The 23,053-nt window shown below is 35.7% G+C and overlaps 1 protein-coding gene across 1 annotated transcript in view; it reads right to left on the bottom strand.

The window, feature by feature from the left end:
* Positions 1–3,174: 3,174 nt before the first annotated feature.
* LOC143238687 (protein giant-lens-like) overlaps positions 3,175–23,053 on the bottom strand; it is a 32,079-nt gene continuing 12,200 nt past the window's right edge. Inside the window, exons 2-4 of the mRNA XM_076479136.1 lie at positions 7,574–7,747; positions 4,882–5,088; positions 3,175–4,619 (exon numbers count right to left, since the gene is read on the bottom strand). Coding sequence (XP_076335251.1) covers positions 4,407–4,619; positions 4,882–5,088; positions 7,574–7,747 — 594 coding nt within the window. The 3' untranslated portion in view covers positions 3,175–4,406. The remainder of the gene's footprint in view (positions 4,620–4,881; positions 5,089–7,573; positions 7,748–23,053) is intronic.

The raw sequence follows: 23,053 nt of genomic DNA, 5'->3' as shown, positions 1-23,053 counted from the left end.
TCATTACACACGAGGTAGTCAGGCTAGTCCTGTAAGTTTAACTCTCCAGCAATCAGAGATGCTAGTGGTGTTCCATGATATAGCTACGAGGCAGGTTTCAAAGGGGTTATTTAGGGCAGGAAGTCCCGGGGGCTATTTTATTACGGTCTACAAGTGACATGGTCATACTTTCTACATAAGACATTGTCACAGTAATCTATGTAGATATATTTACGGACTTTTACGGATCAAACTGCCAAGGAACTCTGTTTAATAACACGCATGGTTGAATAGAGTTTTAGGCTTTTGTTCCTTTTTTTTTGGTATTCGTAGAGTGTGTTGCTTGAATGACTGGCGAACATTCTAGAACTGTCAGAAAACTGTTACGAGACTTTTTTTTAACGCAGAAACCTGACCGAGCATCTTAATGTGGATTTCTTTTTGTTAAGTAAAAAAAACATAAAACGAGATAAGTTGGCGAACTAAGCAAATAAAGCACGTAAAAACGCAGATCATGAATACGAAAAACATTAGAAATCTTTTTCTGGACTTTATATCTAAGCCTAAAATTAAACGACTGTTTTGTCAAATCCAATCCATCCTTGTACTTCAATTAGGGACGGCTAGCGCAGATAGGCCTCGAGCAGCTTTGCGCGAAATTCAAAATAAACCAAACTTTAAAAGAGACAAAGATGTAAATGAACGTTTTCTTGACAGTGGAAGTCGCAATGTAGGGAATTCAAAATGAACGTTTTCTTGACAGTGGAAGTCGCAATGTAGGAAATTTAAAATGAACGTTTTCTTGACAGTGGAAGTCGCAATGTAGGGAATTCAAAATGAACGTTTTCTTGACAGTGGAAGTCGCAATGTAGGGAATTCAAAATGAACGTTTTCTTGACAGTGGAAGTCGCAATGTAGGGAATTCAAAATGAACGTTTTCTTGACAGTGGAAGTCGTAATGTAGGAAATTTAAAATGAACGTTTTCTTGACAGTGGAAGTCGCAATGCAGGAAATTTAAAAACCTTAATTGACTACATCTCAGATCGCCTGACAGCTGAGGCGAAAAACTCTCTAAATGCTACTAATAAAAATTTATATCATTTGTGAAGGTTAGCCTAAACGTTCATATTCGTTCCCTGTTTTTAAAATCTTACGATGCTGTTTAAACAATATATAAAAATGTGTTCTTAAGACTAACAATATTGTCGTAAAAAAAAACAACTACTGCGACAATTAAATCCAAGTGTTGCCAATAGATGGCAGGGTGAAATGTTACTTCCCGTCTTCCCTGCAATTTGCCACTTGGAAACTTGACGAGTATATAAATATATATATATACAGATAACCCTTAAGTAACTTTGTTAGAAATTCTGAAACAAACTTTGAGAAAATTGCTTTGTTTTAGACAAAAGCACGTTTATTTTGTAAAATGACATTTATATGTTAGTTAGGTTATAATTTAACTGTAGTGTATCAATGAATCTCTTATACGGGAATAATAAGAAATATGTAATAAAACACATGAATGTATTTTTTCTGTTAGCATAATACCACATAAAGGAATGGATATCTGTGCGCAGTCCACCTTGGAGAATCAAATCCTGACTGTTGGTATTTAAGTCCGTAACCTTGTTATTGGCTCGCTGTGGAAAGCAACAGAAACGGAGAAAATTAAAATCTTATTGAAGGTTATTCAGTTTCACAGAATAAAACTTTTATTCACTGCTTTCTATACAAAATATTCAATTTATAAAAACATGAATTTTAAACTAAACTCAGTTGATCGTATTTGGAAAACAAAAAGAATCTACTGCGCATATTTAAAAATTATGCAGTTTATCAAAGTAACCTAATTTTAAAATTCGATAGGCTTAATATTTTCATACGAAAATTATAAAGTGATAATTTACCTCAACAGATAAAGATAAAACGAAATATCAAAAAAATAAATAAAGAGGGTGAAACAATGTTGTGTTTAGATCAGAGTCCTCTGGCGGAGTCAACTAAAAATTCTAATTTTGTTATAAATGAATGTGTGGTAATATCAAACACAAAAAGATTATTGTTCACTATATATTAAAAATAGGCCTGGCATCGCCTAGCGCGTAAGGCGTGCGACTCGTAATCCGAGGGTCGCGGGTTCGCGCCCGCGTCGCGCCAAACATACTCGCCCCTCCCAGCCGTGGAGGCGTTATAATATGACGGTCAATCCCACTATTCGTTGGTAAAAGAGTAGCCCAAGAGTTGGCGGTGGGTGGTGATGACTAGCTGCCTTCCCTCTTGTTTTACACTGCTAAATTAGAGACGGCTCGGTGCAGTGGGCTAACAACCTACTCACTTAAATACTTGTTGAGGAATCCGCAAGCGATTGCGGCCCTATGTTCCTTGATGGAATCTAATGGTGATAACTAACTAACTAACCATATATTAAAAATAATTAACGCATCACTGGAAAAAAATTGTGTCGTACTCTTCTGTTAAAAGCGAAATAAAAGTTGAATACAAGTAATGTTATTTAACATTTTGAACTTTTTTTTGTTTCTTAAACAATAAAAATCTAGTAATTTCTTTTCGTTTTTATTAAAACTTGTTTTGAAGGCTTTCGTTTTTTAATTTTAAGAAATTTAACAATTGTCTTCATTTGTTTTAGTTGTTAAGCAAGCACAATGGGCTATTTGTGCTATCATAGGTATCGAAACCCGATATTTAGTGTTATAAACTAAGACACCAGAGCTCTTCTTACTTTGTATCGTGTTGAAGTGTCCAGAAGAAAATATAAAAAGACTTGTATATTCAGGTGATCTATTAAAATACATTTAATTTAAATTTTCCTTTCAAGCATTAAAGAGTCGATAGATTAACCAATATGAAAATGTGATATTTTGAATATAGTTTGTTTTGTTAATTTCGCGCAAAGCTACACGAGGGCTATCTGCGCTAGCCGTCCCTAATTTAGCAGTGTAAGACTAGAAGGAAGCCAGCTAGTCATCACCACCTACTGACAACTCTTGGGCTACTCTTTTACCAACGAATAGTGGGATTGAGTGAAACATTATAATGCCCCCGCTGCTGATAGGGCGAGCATGTTTGGTGGGGCGGGGAGTCGAACCCGTGACCATCAGATTACGAGTCGAACGCCTTAACCCACCTGGCCATGCCAGGCGTATGTTGAATATATGAGATAATAAATAATTAGATATGTAGCAAAGCTGTTATTTCTTTGCTGTTCTTGTTTAATCAAAATGCACATCATTTATTCAAAATGGAACCCCGTCCTTACGTCGATACCAGAGCAATAAGAGGAAAACGTAGTGAACATCAGTTCACCATACTTAGATACGTGAAGAATGTAACATGGTGTTTTATACTAAAGTTAAGCCTACATGTATAATGCTTCGTGGTAATTAAAAGACAACACGCACACATAATACTATTTTAAAAACCACATTCACAACGTTTATTCAAATCACATACTATTAAAACTAAACATAAATGATTTCAAATGCTGTTCACATACAGAGACTTGAACTTAAGAATTATTATATCTACAGAGAAAAACGCGGTCTATTTCTCTGTTTAAATCAAACAAGATATATATATATATATATCAGGTACTTATTATTTTTCTTAAAAAACATTAACTTAATACATTTAGTTCAATCCAGAGAATATGTCAACAATTCCAATTTACGATACTGATTACTGGTATTTAATTATATCTTTGTTTTATTCAGTCAATGTGTTATTTACAATTGTTGCATCTATGTTAAAAATGCAAATATTCCATACTTATAAAATAAAACGTATATAGTTATCTATACAAAACTACGTTAATTTTTACACCTATTTTAAAATACTATAATAATGAAGCCATTACGTACTTCAAGATAAAACTATTACACTCACTCTGAAATTCTAGATTATACGTGAAGTTATGACTAAAATAAACCAAATTAGTTTATCAAACTACATAATGAAGCCAATAAAAATGTTTATAACATTAAGAAATTTACAAATATGTATTATCTTCGCATTAAATGTCTTATTTAAATTTTTGTCCTTGAATATCCTTTTATAAATACCGGTAGAACTTCTCAGATTAATACCCTGTTACACTACACTCATCACTTTTGTATAGTTTCCCGCCAGGCGTTTTCCGAACAAAACTGGAATGCAACAGTCATGTCATTTGTACATGTTCTTTCCAGGTTCCTGAGTCGAGACAGTAAAGTTACTGGCAAGTCAAGTCAAGTCTCTTATGCTCTGTGTAGTAAGAAAGTTTAAATAATTTAATATTTAGTCACATGGACCTAGTAGGAAGAGTCTCTAATTCCACCAGCGACTGTCCTTCTTGAGAATATTTCTAGTTTTAGGACCAGCAGCTTTTTTGTGAGTAGGTGTCGCCACAGTTTCAACCTGATATACGTCAGTCCACTGCAGGAGCGCAGTAGCCGCTATAGGTTCGAGTTTGCTCCTGAAATTCTATTGTGTCCACCATCACTGAAGGTTCGTTATACTTCTCCGGACAAGTGAATCCGAGAGGGCACTCGCAAAGTCTGTTGGTGTTGACATCTTCCACGCCAGGCCTTTTCTTCACGGTAAACAGTCGACATGGCTCCTTTCTCTGACAACGCTGCCACTAATAGACAGAAGAAATTATAAAGTGTAAAGAAAAAAAAACTAAATATGCAAAGCTTCTCTATGAATATAACACGTTCAATAAGCTTTGAATACTTAAATCTTTAAATAATATATTTTAGGCCTAAGTAACAATATGGTTTTCACGGTCACAATATTTTCGAGCAGGTGTTGTTAAAAGTTTGAAAGATTTCTACATTTGTGAAAAATTAAAAAAACATGGTAACACGTATTTATAATGAAAAAGGAGACCACCAACTTACACTTTGAGGGGAACAGACGAAGGCGTATCTATAGCCGACTCCTGCAGGGGTATAATAGGCTTGATGTTTTAAGATATAGGCCACACTATTTTTTGGGCAAACGCAATGCATAATTTGTTGAGTCGTGTTGTCAGGGTGACTGACATGCGTCCACGTGACATCACGGAAGTAACGACAGGTTGGTAACTTGCTAACAGGTTCACAGAGCTATAAAACAAAAGATATGTTAATGTCTGTGTCTGGAACAAAATGTAAATAATTCGACAACTGGTTTATTACAAATTAAAGTAGTAATAGCATTTGAAAAGATATTCAGAAATTTGAAAAATTAAATTTAATACGTGATCGAAATTTATTTCGACGCATCATAAATTATATTACGACATAAAAACAAATAACCAGTTTAAATTATGCACTCGATTGTTATTTTTAGTTCTTCAAAAGTCCGTCAGAGTAACAGACGAACAGGAGTTGATGCTAACAAAATTATTACTCCAATAATACCCCATGGTGCTAAAAAGTTTTGAAGTTATTATGAATCGATGGAAATCTAATATTTCTATGATAATTTAAACAAACCTAAAACGAAATCAACTTATTTACCACCTGTCAAATTACCGTGTCTCCCAGCGTCGAAGACGCGCCTCCATTTTGAATAACCAAATTTTGAAAAAGCTCCCCCGCTACTACAGCGGTAACTCTACGGATTTACAACCCTAAAATCAGGGGTTCGATTCCCTTCGGTGGGCTCAGCAAATTGCCCGATGTGGCTTTGTTATAAAAGAACACACATACAATTTTCAAAAAAAAGATAAACATGACAGTAAGGTCCCAGCACTTCCACTAATCTTAACAAGATGTTTCGTGGATTGTTTGGTGACTTACGGTACACAAGTAAAACCTTTTGCCCACTTCTAGTTTTCTGTGAACTGTATGTTTATCATATCTACCTTTGAACGTGTGTACCTTATATCACCACTGGAATATCTGTATTATTACAATAACGTTATTTTAAGCCTGAGAAGTTAGAAAGAGTGCCTGTATTACAACACCATCCGTACTGTGACCTGTTCTTGTTTATGTATTTGTTATTTAATACAAAGTAACTTATACATTTCATTGTGGGTCGTATAGAGGGGCTTGGGTTATTGTCTAGTATCGAAATGCTTCCTCTAGGACAGTGGTTCCCAACCAGGGGTGCTCGCACCCCTTGGGGGTACGAGATAGAGTTCCAAGGGGTGCGAGATAACATTTGTTTTGGCCACCTTCACCTTTATTCTTAAATAAATAATTACTGAGAGGGGTGCGAGAACATGTTAATTTTTTTTAGGGGTGCGGGGCATAAAAAAGGTTGAGAACCACTGCTGTAGGATTAGGTTTAGGTCTAGAAGCAGCGTAATCTTCGCTTTGGAAGATGCAGGGTAAATTTTTGAAACTTATTTTGGGGAAAAAATAGCGTCTTCGATGCCGGGAAATACGGTAAATATTTAAAATACAGTAACTAATTTATTTTTTGAATTTTATCGACGTTAACGCTATCTAGAAGATTTTAAATGCTGTTTGTTGAGTTCGTGGATCCACTAATGGAATAGATCCCAACATTCTTCCAACTGAGAACTAGCGTGTTCCAATCCCCAAATTTCATAACCAATTCATACAATATTAACTTTTTCAGAGTATTTTAAATTTACGTTGTAAAACACTATACTTTCAAATACACATTTCTATTAGCCGTTTAATTAACTGGCTGCAGTGTTCGGGTGGACTGACATTATATTTTAAATTTACGTTGTAAAACACTATACTTCAAAAGCTGTACTTTAAAATACACATTTCTATCAACCATCTGATGAACTGGTTGCAACGTCCCAGTGGGCCGACATTATATTTTTAATTTACATTGTAAAACATTGTACTTCAAAAGCTACACTTTAAAATGTTTCTTTGTTTTTAATTTCGCACAAAGCTACTCGAGGGCTCTCTGTGCTAGCCGTCCCTAATTTAGCAGTGTGAGACTAGAGGGAAAGGCAGCTAGTCATCACCACCCACCGCCAACTCTTGGCCTACTCTTATACCAACGAATAGTGGGATTGACCGTCACATTATAACGCCCCCACGGTTGAAAGGGCGAGCATGTTTGATGCGACTGAGATTCGAACCCGCGACCCTCGGATTACAAGTCAACACCTTAACACACTTGGCCATGAGCCATACTTTAAAATACACATTTGTTTCATGAGCCCACCATTAATAGTGAGACTTTTGCATAGCGTCACAAAAAAAAAACATAACTGAAAATTACAAGGTTCAGTTGACACTTCAGCATGGCCTGGCATGGCCGAGCGCGTAAGGCGTGCGACTCGTAATCCGAGGGTCGCGGGTTCGCGCCCGCGTCGCGCTAAACATGCTCGCCCTCCCAGCCGTGGGGGCGTTATAATGTTACGGTCAATCCCACTATTCGTTGGTATAAGAGTAGCCCCAGAGTTGGCGGTGGGTGGTGATGACTAGCTGCCTTCCCTCTAGTCTTACACTGCTAAATTAGGGACGGCTAGAATTTCTTTGTTATGCTAATATTAGCGCTAAAAGGTCATTGGATTATCCCTAAAATTAAGTAAAATTCACTATGTAGTGTATTAACATAGTCAGATATATAATACACCTTATTATAATTTCTATTAAAGTAAATAAATACCTTAAACTGTCTTGACTTGTCCAACACAGAATGACCATCGTCCACCTTGGAGGATAAAGAGCAGGACTGTTTGCCTGGACACCGACACTGACGCTCAATCCATGGTATGGAATACGTGTCCACTTTATTACACACTTCAAAATGAGAACATTCTGGAAGATCTTCTTCTGAATCCTGGAAAATGTGAAGCCACACTGTTATTAAGTCGATAACATTTTAAAAGATGTTCTTATTTTTGAAACATCGCAGGTTTTTTTGTAGTTCCGAGGTAAATGAAAACATTCTTTTACATATAGCATATCTCCAGAAGGATATATATCTGTATATATATTTTTTTTATATTCCGACTATTAATAAATTCAAAATAATAATTCCTAAGATTGTGGCTTACTGGCAGAAATGTTTAAAAATTCTAAATATATTTTATTTGACAAGACTTCGCCCCACGCTAGTACAGCGGTAAGTCTACGGAGTTACAACGCTAAAATCAGAAGTTCGATTCCCCTCGGTGGGCTCAGCATATATTCCGATGCAGCTTTGCTATAAAAAAACACATACACTTAACTATATTTTGTTTGTTTTTTTAATTAAGTACAAAGCTACACAATGGGCTATCTGTGCTTTGCCCATCACGTGTATCGAAATACGGTTTTTGGCATTTTTGGTTCGCAGATGTACCACTGTACCGCTGGGGAACTTAACTAGCTTATTCTGAGTGCTCAAGCCTTAATAATCGTTATTTTAACAGAAAGAGTGATATTTGATTTGACTTTATGTTTGAATCATATTTAATATATCACACGGGCGTTTTTTTTGGGCGAAGTCAATTTCATCTGAGCTTTAATTAATGAAACAACCTATGTATCAATGTTAGAGACTTCCCTAAAACATATATAAATAATACAAACAAGGATATTTTCTTGTTTAATTAAAATTTATATTCTGCAACTGACCAGTCGGACGTTTAATGATAACGTATATGCGAGCCAAATAAATCTCTAACGCTAAGACAATTAATTACCAAAAACAGAAAAATTACATCACGAACTGAGAATCCTTGTTCAGCACCGAATAACATTCTACAAAGTACACGCTGTTTTGTCATGTGTTTCCTTGTAATGATAGCTAGTACATGATTAATAGCTTGAAAACAGCGTTTATAAGACTGAGCACATACATGGTCACTTTGGCAAAACGTGGTGATAAACTATTACACCCACAATTGGCCCCTCTTCATAAAAAAAAAAATCGACAGTGACAAAGGTTTTCTAGAATTCCCAGCAATTTCTCGCCACCTGTGGCAAAAGGTAGGTTTCGCCTCATTTAACATAAAAACACGTGTTAATGTCGAAGACAATGGTTCATCATTTGTAACCGTCAGTTCCTTGATTCGTTTTGAAGTATTTGCTTTGCCTAAGGATTTTCAAGAACGTCATCCGAATCAAATTGTTTTCACCTAAGCCCGCACGAACTGCTGCACAACTAATGTTTAATCATTATCGGCTTTTTATCCGCTTTATTTTTTGTAGATTCATCAGAAAAATCAATCTAACAGAAACAAAAAATAGATCTTGATAGTTGATATAGAATTTTCGTTCAACGATTAAACTCGAACAATGGCTTTCAGTTTGTTTCGAATTTCACGCAAAGCTATTCGAGGACTGTCCTGGCTAGCTGTTCCTAATTTAGCAGTGTGAGACTAGAGGGAAGACAGCCAGTCATCACCACCCACCGCCAACTCTTGGGCTACTCTTTTACCAACGAATAGTGGGATTGGCCTTCACATTATAACGCCCAAACGGCTGAAAGGGTGAGCATGTTTGATGCGACCGGGATTCGAACCCGCGACCCTCGGATTACGAGTCAAACGCCTTAACACGCTTGGCCATGCCAGGCACCAATGGCTTCGAGAGCACCAGTTTTTAATAATTCTGAGGTCACGGACAAGAGGACATATAAATGCTCAATAGCACACAGTACCAACTGAGGTCTTATTGCGTACTTTTATAGCAAACATATGACCCTCAATTTGAAAAGCGCGTTTTTGTATTAAAAAAACGCAAACCATGGATTGTCAGATGAACATTTCAGACCAGTTAACCATTAGGCCACACCCGGCCCCAAAATGATCAGTTGTGTTTAATAGTAAAGTGTAAATAATTCGAAACTGTGGTACATAATCTGGACAAAATATCCTTAATTTTCCAGGAGTGGCCCGGCATGGCCAGGTGGTAAAGGCGCTTGAGTCGTAATCTGGGGGTCGCGGGTTTGAATCCCCGTTACATTAAACATGCTCGCCCTTTCAGCCGTGGGGCGTTATAATGTGACTGTCAATCCCACTATTCGTTGGTAAAACATTATCCCAGAAGTTGGTGGTAATGACTAGCTGATTCCCTCTAGTCTCACACTGCTAAATTAGGGATGTCCAGCGCAGATAGCCCTCGTGTGGCTTTGCGCGAAATTCAAAAACAAACAAACATTTCCAGGAGCAAAATGAATGTTTCACGTTTCTTGTGACACATCAAACTATTTAAAAACACGATCTGTGTTGAACACACAGAAACTTTTTGGTTGAGCTCATAAAACCTTCACTGAATGTATTTAAAGATTCAGAAACTTACTGACAATGTTTGGTCAGGCCTCAAACATTATGTGAAACAAAATGCGATCCCTTTAACAAAAAGGGTCTAAAAATCTAGACAGGAATTGATGGAAAATGAAAGAGATGCTGTAAGATCTTTAAAAGGAAATTCATTGTGATTATGATTTAGACTTACGTAACAATACTGAAAATCTATATTTCTTTATTTTAGACGCTTGTTTGATTGGTAGTGAAATATCAAACATTTTAATTTTGTTAGTTTAACCATGTAATGTGGTTAAAGACATTCTTTATATTATATTTATTTTATTACATTTTTATAATTAGATACTATGTTCATTCTTTTATCAACAACTAACTTTCCAACGTATTTCTCAGGTTCTAATCCATATCCGTTCCGTGTAAGTTCAAAAAAGAAAATAATTATATTTTTTTGCTTCTTGTTAAGCATGCGTAAAGATACACAGTGGTGCCCACAATGGGTATTGAACTCAAATGTTATCATTAGAAGCCCTCATATTTTCTACTGAGTCACGTGTGGCAAAGAAAAAGATGGTTTCGGTATATCATATATTGAGTAGGATATACACAGAATATCAGAAACACTTTAATAGATAGAACAGTAACAACTTTGAATTAATAATTTGTATTCCAAGTTTTATCAGTTCTCCACTTCAGTGATTTAGTTTGTTGAAGTGGAATGTATAGGAACTAAAATTACGTGTGTTAAAAACAACTGATTCTTACCACAAGTGAAAACGGTTAAAACTGTTCTCTGAACCGAATTGTGATCCAAACTCGTCAAGATTAAAGCAGTGTTGACGTTGACGAAAAATAAATCATTTATTTAAATACCATGTTGTACCTTGGGTGTTTTTTGTTGTTACTCAGCGAACAGAAAGCAACGTTGTATTCACCAACCCAAGTCTTTCTTCAAAGTACTCTCCGCAGCTCGGGTGTAATATTTTTATCACCACAAGAATGACCGGTGTGTATCGTTGAATAGAACAAAAGAAATAAATGTCATATTTGACGCGACACTGTTGACAGTTATCGACGGGCATATGGCGTACGTGTCAACATAATTGATACGACAGATAAATCACCGAGTTCCTTGTGGACAGAGTCGCCTTTGAATATTTACTGAGCTGACTTTGAAACATAATGAGAAGAGTGAACCCTAACCTGAGCTAAACGTATTCACACTTCCACACTCATGTGGGCGCTTAAAAAATCGACAACTAGTTGAGCTAACCAAACCCGACTGACCACTTTGTTCAGCACCAAGTTTCCTCTCCCCTCGATTATGAAACTTGGACTAAGCCATATTTGGCGGGTAACTACTACCAGCTACTACACAATTAAAAAATATAACAAAAAAATGGATACTAAAACAAAACAAAACTGTTCGTGCTTAGTTATATAAAAGGCTGCATTTTTGTTCACTTCTAAACAGTCTCGAGATCTTTGCTTGTCACTAGGAGGCGCACCAAGTTAAAACTTCATTCAGCCCAACTGACAACTGAATCGTGCGTATGTGTAAGTAATTGAAGTACACCTGCTCTAAGCACTGCTTATTACAAAGTAATTAATACCTTTACGCTAGTGAATGTTTGTAACGGGCTATAAAATTACGCTGAACTACAGCTGCGAAATGAAATTTTACTATTTTGAAGCATTAAAACTTCTGTTTATTTAGAGTATTTGAATAGTTGGTTTGTTTGTCGCTCTGCACAAGGTGACACAATAGATTATTTGAGCTATGCCTACCACGAGTATTGAAACCCTCTCGAAGTACTCGAACTGCCACCAAAGAATGTCAAAGTTGACATCGAAAAACTGGTTCTTTGTTCCTAAGCTTTTTAACCTCGTTTTAGACCAGAATGTCAATGGATTTTAAAGTTTTTGTTTTCTGTGCATTTTTTCTCCAAAGCTGCTTGAGGGCTATCTGTAGCTATCGTCAAGTTTGAAGTTATAAATTAGAGGGAAAATAGCTAGTCGTCACCGTCCACCACCAACTCTTGGACTACGCTTTACCCTAAGAATAATGGTATTGACCATAACTTTATAAGAACAAGTAGATTGCAAGTCGAGTGCCTTAACCATCAGGCCACGTTATGAGATAAGTGGCCTTTCGTGACCCTACGTTTTGCCGCTCTTAATAATTATCTTGCGTTTCGTTCCTCAGAAGATCAGACCAAAATGTCTCTGCGCTCAGTGTTTCCGGCTCCTGGAACGTAACTTATACAAAAGTTTCTTTCTCTACCAGCCCCAGCCCCTTTCTGCTGCCCCCGGGATCAAGACAACTTGCTTTGCAAAGAATACAAGTACCAAATGGAAGGAGTTAACTTCCGCCTTAAATGGTTTTGACCCAAGTGATCAAGGTTATTCCAAAGTACCGCCGCCTACAATGGGTTTGCACATTACAAGTGAGTCCAGAATTATAAATCGTTTTTGTCTGTCCCGTAACCAGTTATCACTAAAATCTAAACGACGGTGGTGTCTAGCCTTCCCACAGATAGCTGAGTGAGCCAGTTTTAAATTAGGGTCTTCATCATACCCACACACTGAGACGTGCTTGTTGTGTTCATTTGGCGGAAATAATTACCGGTCCTCAAAGCCTACAAACTCCAGACTTTAAGCCTAAGTTCTAAAAAACAAATTCCACGAGGATTGACCAAATATATATCAGTAGTTTACTACTTTTTAATACGAATGTCAAGTGAAGTCAAGGATTGTGCTATCCTAGACCCTAGGTGTCATTATGAAATGACTGTTATAATGAATGGTACCCTTTTAATTTAGATATACGTGCGATAAATATTAAAGTTTTTCACAATAAACATTTAAATTATACCTAATTATTTCAGATTAAGCTACAAATATCCATAAGGAACACGAGGGTTAATTACCATCTTTTCAGTCACTAGATGATCAAACCATTATTTTGCACTTATTGTTATCCAGCATTAATATTAGTGTTAACTTGGCGTGACTTATGTACGTATATATGATTTGAATTTCGTGCAAAGCTACACGAGAGCTATCTGTGGTACCCGTCCCTAATTTAGCAGTGTAAGACTAGAGGGAAAACAGCAAGTCATCACCATCCACCACCAACTTTTCGGCTACCCTTTTACCAACGGATAATGGGATTGACCGTCACATTATAACAACCACACGACTGAAAAGGCGAGCATGTTTGGGGTTACGGGAATTCGAACCCACGATCCTCAACTTACGAGTCGAGTACCTTAACGACTTGGCCATACAGGGCCATATATATATATATATACACACAAATAGCGTCCGTAATTTAAATTACGTACGAATCTAGGTTCCTTCTCGAAGTTTAGCGTCTTCTAGCCTTATTTAATTGAAAAAATAAAGCACTGAAACATGATGAAAGTTCGGAGACGATTGAAAAAAATATACTAAAAATTACTGCATTGTATATTGTTAACGATTAGAGATCTAAATAATGAAATAAAATACTATAAAAACGTGCATAGTGTTGGAACACAGTGTTTGATTGAGTACAAGAGAGTTTAGTAATGATGGCCGAGTTTCAATAAAACTTTATCCATTCCTTTAACGTTAATACCGGCCCGGCACGGCCAGGTGTGTTGAGGCGTTAGACTCGTAATCTGTGGGTCGCGGGTTCGAATCCCGGTCGGACCAAACATGCTCGCCCTTTCAGCCGTGGGAGCGTTATAAGGCTTTTACTACTATTCGTTGGTAAAAAAAGTAGCCCAAGAGTTGGCGGTGGGTGGTTATGACTAGCTACCTTCCCTCTAGTTTGACACTGCTAAATTAGGGACGGCTAGCGCAGACATCCCTCGTGTGGCTTTGCGCGAAATTAAAAAGCAATAAACAAAACAAACGTTGGTACACTCGTGACTGTGAAAGCCAAGGTTGAATTATTATCACTGGCCTCTAAATCTTCCTTGGAGCCAAAAAAAAAAAAAACAACCGGAAATGTGGTGTGTAATTAAGTAGTATAGTGGAAGATTTAATTGTCAATGTAATTACAATACATGGATTACATGAACACAGCTTATTGAATCTAGAAAACGTTATAAAGTTAGCTCTAATTGTCTATTTTTCAAGATATAAATACAAAAAGCATAAACTTTCGACAGCAGATACAACATGAAAAACTCTATTTACATTTCATATAACCTTTTAGTGTTGTTTGTTTTAGAATTTTGCGCAAAGCTACACCTGGGCTAATTACGCTTACCGTCCTTAATTTAGAAGTGTAAGACCAGAGGGAAGGCAGATAGTCATCACCGCCAATTCTTAGGCTACTGTTTTACTAACGAATAGTGAGATAGACCGTAAAATTATAACGCCCCCACGGCTGAAATTGGAAGAATGTTTGGGGTAACGGGGATTTGAACTTGCGACCCGCTGATTAGGAGTCGAGCGCCTTAACCACCTAGCCATGCCGTGCGACCTTGTAGGGTTGCTGACAACAGAAAAAAATATACATGTGTTCATATTTATATTCAGAATTCAAGTATGAAATTATAAAATGTTCTAAATTTCAATACTGGATCAAATTTATAATGCACGAAAGTAAAGTATTGAAGTTAAGTTTCATAGTATACTGAATTCCATTATTAAATTTCATAGTATACTGAATTCCATTACTAAGTTTCATAGTATACTGAATCCCATTACTAAATTTCATAGTATACTGAATTCCATTACTAAATTTCATAGTATACTGAATTCAATTACTAAGTTTTATAGTATACTGAATTACATTACTATTTTTCATAGTATACAGAATTCCATTACTAAATTTTATAATATACTGAATTCCATTACTAAGTTTTATAGTATACTGAATTCAATTACTAAGTTTTATAGTATACTGAATTCCATTACTAAGTTTTATAGTATACTGAATTCTATTACTGAGTTTTATAGTATACTGAATTCAATTACTAAGTTTTATAGTATACTAAATTAAAAAAATAATTTAGTTATGTACTGAATTCAAATATGGATTACAGTTTTAAAGTATACTGAATTCTTCATCAGTTTTATAGTGCAGTGAATCCACTTCTTGAGTTTTATAGTGCAGTGAATCCACTTCTTGAGTTTTATAGTGTAGTGAATCCACTTCTTGAGTTTTATAGTGTAGTGAATCCACTTCTTGAGTTTTATAGTGTAACGTGTATAAAACCCCATTCCTGAATAAATAACGAAAATTATAGAATTGAACTAAAACGAATTCGTTTGTACCTCCGTGTATTTACTTTTCATGTATTTCATTAGTCTCGAAGTTGTTCGTTAGTCACCACAGTTTTAGTCAAAACTACACAGTTTAATTAAGTATTACCATGAACAAAAGTACGTGTGTACTCTGAAAAAGACTTAATTAGCGCTATTGAGCCTTTTCACTGTATTCTTGGTCAGGAAAACATAGTGCGGACATTCCGACACAAATTATCAACTTTATCGACTGTACAAAAGACAAAAGATATTTGGTAATAATAAACGTTTAGTTTTCTTTGTTTTTTAAGACCATATAGATAATATACGTGTTAAAATTACTAATAACTATTATAATTATTAATATTTATTAATATATAGCCTCTTAAAACGTTTTTAAACACTGGCTCTATAATGTTTGTAATAGAACGCCTGTCTGTGCTCCTCGCTCGTACAGCGGTAAGCCTATGGATTTACAACGCTAAAATCAGGCGTTCGATTCCTCTCGGTGGGCTCAGCAGTTAACCCGATGTGGCTTTGGTGTAAAAAAACACACACATACGCCTATTTGTAATGTAATTTAAGCATTAGGCTCAATGTAATAAAAATTTTGAACTAAACACTTTTGCTTTTATATTATTAGAATTACTAAAAATAAAGAATAAATTAACAAACATTTCTAACAAATCAACATGAATATTAGGCATTCAACATAAACGCCATAGTTGGCTTAAGAACAATCACGTGATAGTTTTGTTGCTAAGCGACGATGTATATTGTTGAGTATTATCAAACAAAGGGACAGTGAAAGCGTTCTCGACAGAGTAACAAAGGGGACAATCCTCTTATAATTAGTGATGAAGATGCGAGTACCGCTGAAGATTTGTTTGGACATTTTTACAGATGTAGCTGTTTTATAGGATTAATCATTATACTTGCAGAAACTTTTTAAAAGCTGTTAGATTATTATTCTCTGTAAAGTGAGAATTATATAGTCTACGTTAGTCTAGGTGAGTGACAAAACTGTGTGACCTTTTTTAGCCAGTTGAGGTTTGGTCGAATCCTTCTTGGCTACGAGCGTGTAGAAAACCAAACAAACGTGAATTATGTACCTAAGTTTCTGTGTTGCTAAAGCAACCGAGAGGTACGGTGCAAGTAAATAGACTTAAACAGTTCTTTCTAGTGGGAACATCCGCCTAACCCGTTTGCCAGCGGGTTTCCCTCCTTGGAACTAGTCAATTCAACTTGTGAATGGGCAGAGCTAAGTAACCCGCATAATTTCGATGCGTGTGTGCATGAATGAAACACGTAGTGTGATGATGACCTTGTTTCTGGGTTGTTTTCGTGAGTAGAAGACACGCTGAACTGTCCCAGATTTCGCTAACCACGTAGATGGATATTATAAAAATAAAGACCTACTTTTCTTAGCGCAGTGATTTCCACGATGGATCATGGAAGAATGTTTATATCCTTATTTTAAAAACACAAATAAAAATACTCGCTTAGCACGTGACAGACCACGTGCAGAAGGTATGAAGTGAAATGGGATATCTGTGCTATTCTCGCGGAGAGTATCGAACCCCGATTTTTAGCGTCATAAGCTCTCAAGCCTAATTTTGAGCCATCAGAGGAAGGAGATGTCTAGTCCTAATATAGTTCCTTTTACTGTATTATTACAAGTCCTGTTGGTTCCCATTGGACCTTTAAAAAAATGTCTTGGCAAGCTAGTGAGTAAAAATATTTTCAAATTTTAAAAGTAACGCGTGTGTTTAAAAAAACGTGCATACGAAGTAAACGAAAAAGGGGTGTGCAGATTTAAATTTCTACTTTAGTAAAATGAAACAAACGCGCCATATTCTTAATAGATAACCGAGAATAACCTTAGTTAAAAGATACCGCTAACCTTCTTCCTGAACTGTTCTTCTAACAATACGTACATCTGTGTACATATTAAGGAAATTGAAACTTAATTACATGTCTGTAAAGAACAGACACGACTTATAAAAACCGTTAGAAAACTTCAGCTGTTATTAGTTTTGACAGAAATACAGGAACGTCTTGTTACTACAACATAATTGGTCCTAATGACCATATTCATGTTTAGTTTATACCGCAGAAAACTCTTCTATATTTTCGTACACTTCATAAATTTTCAGAACCCTGAGGATATGACGGCCCAGGTTGAAATCTCGGCGGTGACGGAGGCCAGGAGTTGGTCCTATTGTTCAGCAAAACGGCCAAACTTCCAAGACCACTCAGCCTTGGCCAACAACTGTGGGAAAAGGAACTCAACCAAATAATACTGTCATGGTCAAATGACCTCAATCTGATATAGGAGAAAACGGCAAGAAGCGTGAAGATGCGGCTGATGAAATTTCTGGAGAAAGCTAGGGGGTCGTTTTTAAGTTTCTCCCCCCCCCTCCTCGACAAATACCTTGATCAAATTCAATCATTCAAGCTGTTGTTTTTTTTTCATCTTGAAATTCTGAAGCAATCTATGTATGTAGACAACATTGATTCTGCCACTTTTGCTCTAAAATATCCTCACAAACACTCAGATGCATTTAGAATTAAACTTTCTGACATTCAACTTTCTTTAATCTAAATCACACGTAATACGTGTTGTATTACGTGCATTTTAATTTATATGCCGTAGAAAATGATATTTGATCTTCATTAATAACTTCTGAATACCACGTGGCATATGTGAATCATAAACCTTACATATTATACACAGTAAGTCTCGCTGAGTTTGGACAAATTAACAAAAAACAATATTAATTCACGTTATTTAGCACGTTAATCAATAAGTCACTTGTCTATCTGTCTGTGGATTTCACGCATAGCTACAGGAGTGCTATATGTGCTAGTTGTCACTAACTAAGCAATGTAAGACTAGAGAGAAGGCAACTGGTCATCAGCATCCACCGCCAACTCTTTGGGCTACTCTTTTACCAACGAATAGTGGGACTGACTGTAACATTATAATGTCTCTACAGCTGACAGGACAAGCATGTTTGGTGTGGCGAGGATTCGAACCCGCGAGAAGTTGTATAGCTAGTAATCAACCATTAAGAAGTTGTATAGCTAGTAATCAACCATTAAGAAGTTGTATAGCTAGTAATGCCATAAAGAAGTTGTAAAGCTAGTAGTCAGCCATTAAGAAGTTGTATAGCTAGTAATAAGCCATTAAGAAGATGCCTAGCTAGTAATCAACCATTAAGAAGATGTATAGCTAGTAATAAGCCATTAAGAAGTTGTATAGCTAGTAATAAGCCATTAAGAAGATGTATAGCTAGTAATCAACCATTAAGAAGATGTATAGCTAGTAATCAGCCATTGAGAAGTTGTATAGCTAGTAATCAGCCATTGAGAAGTTGTATAGCTAGTAATAAGCCATTAAGAAGATGTATAGCTAGTAATCAGCCATTGAGAAGTTGTATAGCTAGTAATCAGCCATTGAGAAGTTGTATAGCTAGTAATCAGCCATTAAGAAGTTGTATAGCTAGTAATCAGCCATTGAGAAGTTGTATAGCTAGTAATCAGCCATTAAGAAGTTGTATAGCTAGTAGTCAGCCATTAAGAAGTTGTGTAGCTAATAGTCAGCCATTAAGATGTATAGCTAGTAATCAGCCATTAAAAAGTTGTATTGCTAGTAATCAACCATTAAGAAGTTTTATAGCTAGTAATCAACCATTAAGGAGTTTTATAGCTAGTAATCAACCATTAAGAAGTTGTATAGCTAGTAATCAACCATTAAGAAGATGTATAGCTAGTAATCAACCATTAAGAAGTTGTATAGCTAGTAATCAACCATTAAGAAGTTGTATAGCTAGTAATCAGCCATTAAGAAGTTGTATAGCTAGTTATCAGCCATTAAGAAGTTGTATAGCTAGTAATAAGCCATTAAGAAGATGTATAGCTAGTAATCAGCCATTAAAAAGATGTATAGCTAGTAATCAGCCATTAAGAAGTTGTATAGCTAGTAATCAGCCATTGAGAAGTTGTATAGCTAGTAATAAGCCATTAACTGGGATAATCCCTCCCTTTTTTACATCACGTCATTAACTCTAAAATACTAAGAAAACAAATAACTATTTAACTGTTTTCAGAACGTTGGCTTTTTCGCTGCAATTAGTAAACTAACTTTGAGATTTCTCGTCTCTCCTTCCAACTTGATGACGTAATCTGTAACAATCAATACACGCAACAAGTGGTGTTTTAGTCAATTTGTGAATCTTCACACAGTCTCGAGAACTGCTCTGGTTCTGCTTTTCCGGTTTTCAGTGTGAAATTCGGTAATTTGCTCTGACCTATAATGATGGAGTGATTCACCAACCATGGGTAAGTTCGAACCTGACTCATGTTTAGCGTTGTACTTTCTAAACTTGTTTTGATAGCACGTATTTGTAGATTATAGAGTTTCTTGAAGCCTCAAGGCGATCTACTGAAGACAATAACATAAAACAAATATTATCCTGGAACTTTCTACGAACTAGATTTCAAAGATTTTGCTAGAAACAACGTATTTTCGCACATTTTTATGACATTCTTCGTTACGTCACATGTCTGACACCTCGTTGTGGTTTCGAATCTCTGTATCAGAATAATTAATTACATTTCTGACACTTTGTCGTGTGTGTTTTTTCGTCAAATCTAAATCAGATTAATAAGTCGCACGTGAGGTTTCCAAATCTATAAATCAAAATAGTGAAATAATTATAATGTACCGCATTTTGTGTCTTTTTGGAATTCCATTTACCATTCCAGCTTATTATCAAGAAAAGAGAGTTTGTGTCTCTTTGTAGCCAACGGCTTGTTGAATACCGTGCATGAGATCAGTGATAACGTATAAACCCAACAATTAATTTTTATATGTCTTGTAAGTAAAGCTACGCTTCCTTCTTTCTTTAATTTCATTAGTGGTTGAATTATACAATATATTCAATATTTATTATTTCTGATTTATTTATTATATTTACTGATTTATTTCGAGAATTCTTTTCATTGCTAGTTATGTGTATGGGTTGAAAATTAATTTAAATTTCCTAAGTTGGTTGAACATTATAGAATATTATTGGGTTTACGGCCGAAAATACCAATAACAACGAGAGTACCGACTAAAGAATTAATACATTCTAATAATCACAAGGTTTGGCTTTTTAATTTTATAATTCTAGATATACCAATGTATTATATTATATTAACTACATTATTTACTAGGCTAGTTTTTATTTTGATCTATGTAGAAACCCTATAAATCTTGAAAGACCGATGTATTATATTATAATAGCTACATTATTTACTAGGCTAGTTTTTATTCTGATCTATGTAGAAAGCTTGTTTTGATCAAATTTTATTGACCATTAAGTTATTAACAGCTGTTAATTAGGGACTGTTCTTACTAGTTATTCGATGAAACTTAGATTTCACATTTTAAATTGAGAATTTAACGAATCGATTTATCATAAAAGTTATTTAACGATGTGATTTTTCCGTTTCTTATAAGCCAGCCTTGTAAAAACCTATTACCAATGAATTTATATGTATCGATTTCATAAATTTCAGTTATAATGATATATTTATTTTATTTATATTTCTGGAATTTGTTACGCTTGTTCGATGTTGTTTCCTTTTTTTGTTGCTCAAAGCTCGTTTAATCGGTATTCGTTTTTGTTTAGTTATTTTTAAGCACAAAGCTACACAATGAGTTATCTGTGCTTTGCCCACCGCCGATATCAAACTCGACTTTTAGCGTTTTAAGCCCCTTCGGATTTATCGCTGAGTTACCGGGTTCACTTCTTCGATAAAAACTTGATTTTTTTTAACTTAATTACAAATGATAGAATCTATATAATTTAATTCACATAATAATAATAGTAGTAATAATATTAGTAATAATATATTCTTTGGTGTGACACAAAATAAATATAAGTTTCTTACTCGATTTACTCACGAAACTATTTACAAATTACCATAAATAAAAAGCTACAAGTGTATCATCGTTCTGATACAGGGGCCACTGAACTGGCTGTTGAGCCCACGTGCGTATGAGTGTCATACAGGTTGAATGTTCTATTCCGGTTCTTCGTTCTCAAAAAGCATTTAGTGACACATATATATGAGAAAATTTATTATTTTAGAATCGAAAAATTCAAAGTGTCGTAATTAAAGAATTCAACCAACATTGTGACAATAATAGCTTCAAATTCAGTCTTAGTAGATAAAAACTGTGTATATCTATTGCTTAAAATGAACGCGCCTGTAGGACACAAGCACATTGTTATATTAGGGAAAATATTTGTCAGAAACTCCATCTACACCTTTGTAATCTGTCTTATTTATTTCAAGATATTACAGGTGGTGTTGTAAAAATAGTGAAACTCCGAGCACACTAGAAGATTCGAAGGTGTACTCCGAAAATACAATTGTTTTTTTTTCTTAAAGTTCGCGTAAAGCTACACGACGGCTGTCTGCGCTAGCCCTCCCTAATTTAGCAATGTAAAACTAGAGGGAAGACTGCTAGTCATCACCACTCACCGCCAACTCTTGGGCTACTCTTTTATCAACGAATATTGGGATTGACCGTTACATTATAACGCCTCCACGGCTTAAAGGGCGAGCATGTTTGATGCGACGGGGATTCGAACCTGCGACCCTCAGATTACGACTCGAACGCCTTAACCCACCTGGCCATGTCGGGCATCCGGAAATACAATAGATAGCTTGAAGAAAGGGTGGGCGGGTCAGTCTTCAACCATAAATATATACACACCAGATGTTTGACTTTTTACTATGACCCTAAATGTATTTAGCTTCAAAATTGATTGTACAAATTATATGTGATTATAAACTTGTTATCACAGTTTGCATTGGAATAGCTCGTTGTGTAGCTTTGTGCTTAATTACAAGCACACAAACTATTCATCTTTACAACAGTGCGATTTATATTCTTAAGTACGTTATTCACCCAACTGTTTCGATGTATTTAAATTGTTATACAGTTAATATAAAACCGCATGGCATGATGGTTAGCTTGTCAGATTGTGAATGAAAGATATAATGTATGCCGCGATATGTCACTGAACACATTCTGCACTCTCAGCTGTGGGTGCGTTATAAAAGTAACTATCAAATCTCTTCTCTTCGATGAAGAGTAGTCGAGCAGGTAATGGATGTTTCTAACCAGTTTTAAGTCCGAGCTTTGGGATCTGTGGTCTTGCCACCAGGTTTCACACAAGATACTCTTTAGATTCATAATGTCTAACGTTGTAAATTGTTGCATATACTTAAGCAAGAAATTAAAACAACAAAAACGAACAAGCAAACCGTCTCTTCTTATAGCTAATTTTACAATAATTTTTGAACAAATTATACAATACGTTTTTCAGAGGAAAAACGCTTGATTCCGAAGCAAAAAAAATCTATGTATTTAAGATTATTATGTCTTAAAAACTACTTGTTATAAGAGAATAAAATACCACCAATCATATTGTTTGTTTGATTTTGAATTTCGCGGAAAGCTACACGAGAGCTATCTGCGCTAGCCGTCCCTACTTTAGCAGTGTAAGACTGGAGGGAAGGCAGCTAGTCATCATCACCCACCGCCAACTGTGGGGCTACTCTTTTATCAACGAATAGTGAGATTGACC

This window comes from Tachypleus tridentatus, chromosome 2, assembly GCF_004210375.1.
Source record: "Tachypleus tridentatus isolate NWPU-2018 chromosome 2, ASM421037v1, whole genome shotgun sequence".
Taxonomy (NCBI): Eukaryota; Metazoa; Arthropoda; class Merostomata; order Xiphosura; family Limulidae; genus Tachypleus; species Tachypleus tridentatus.
This window is presented reverse-complemented; position numbering and strand designations above follow the sequence as displayed.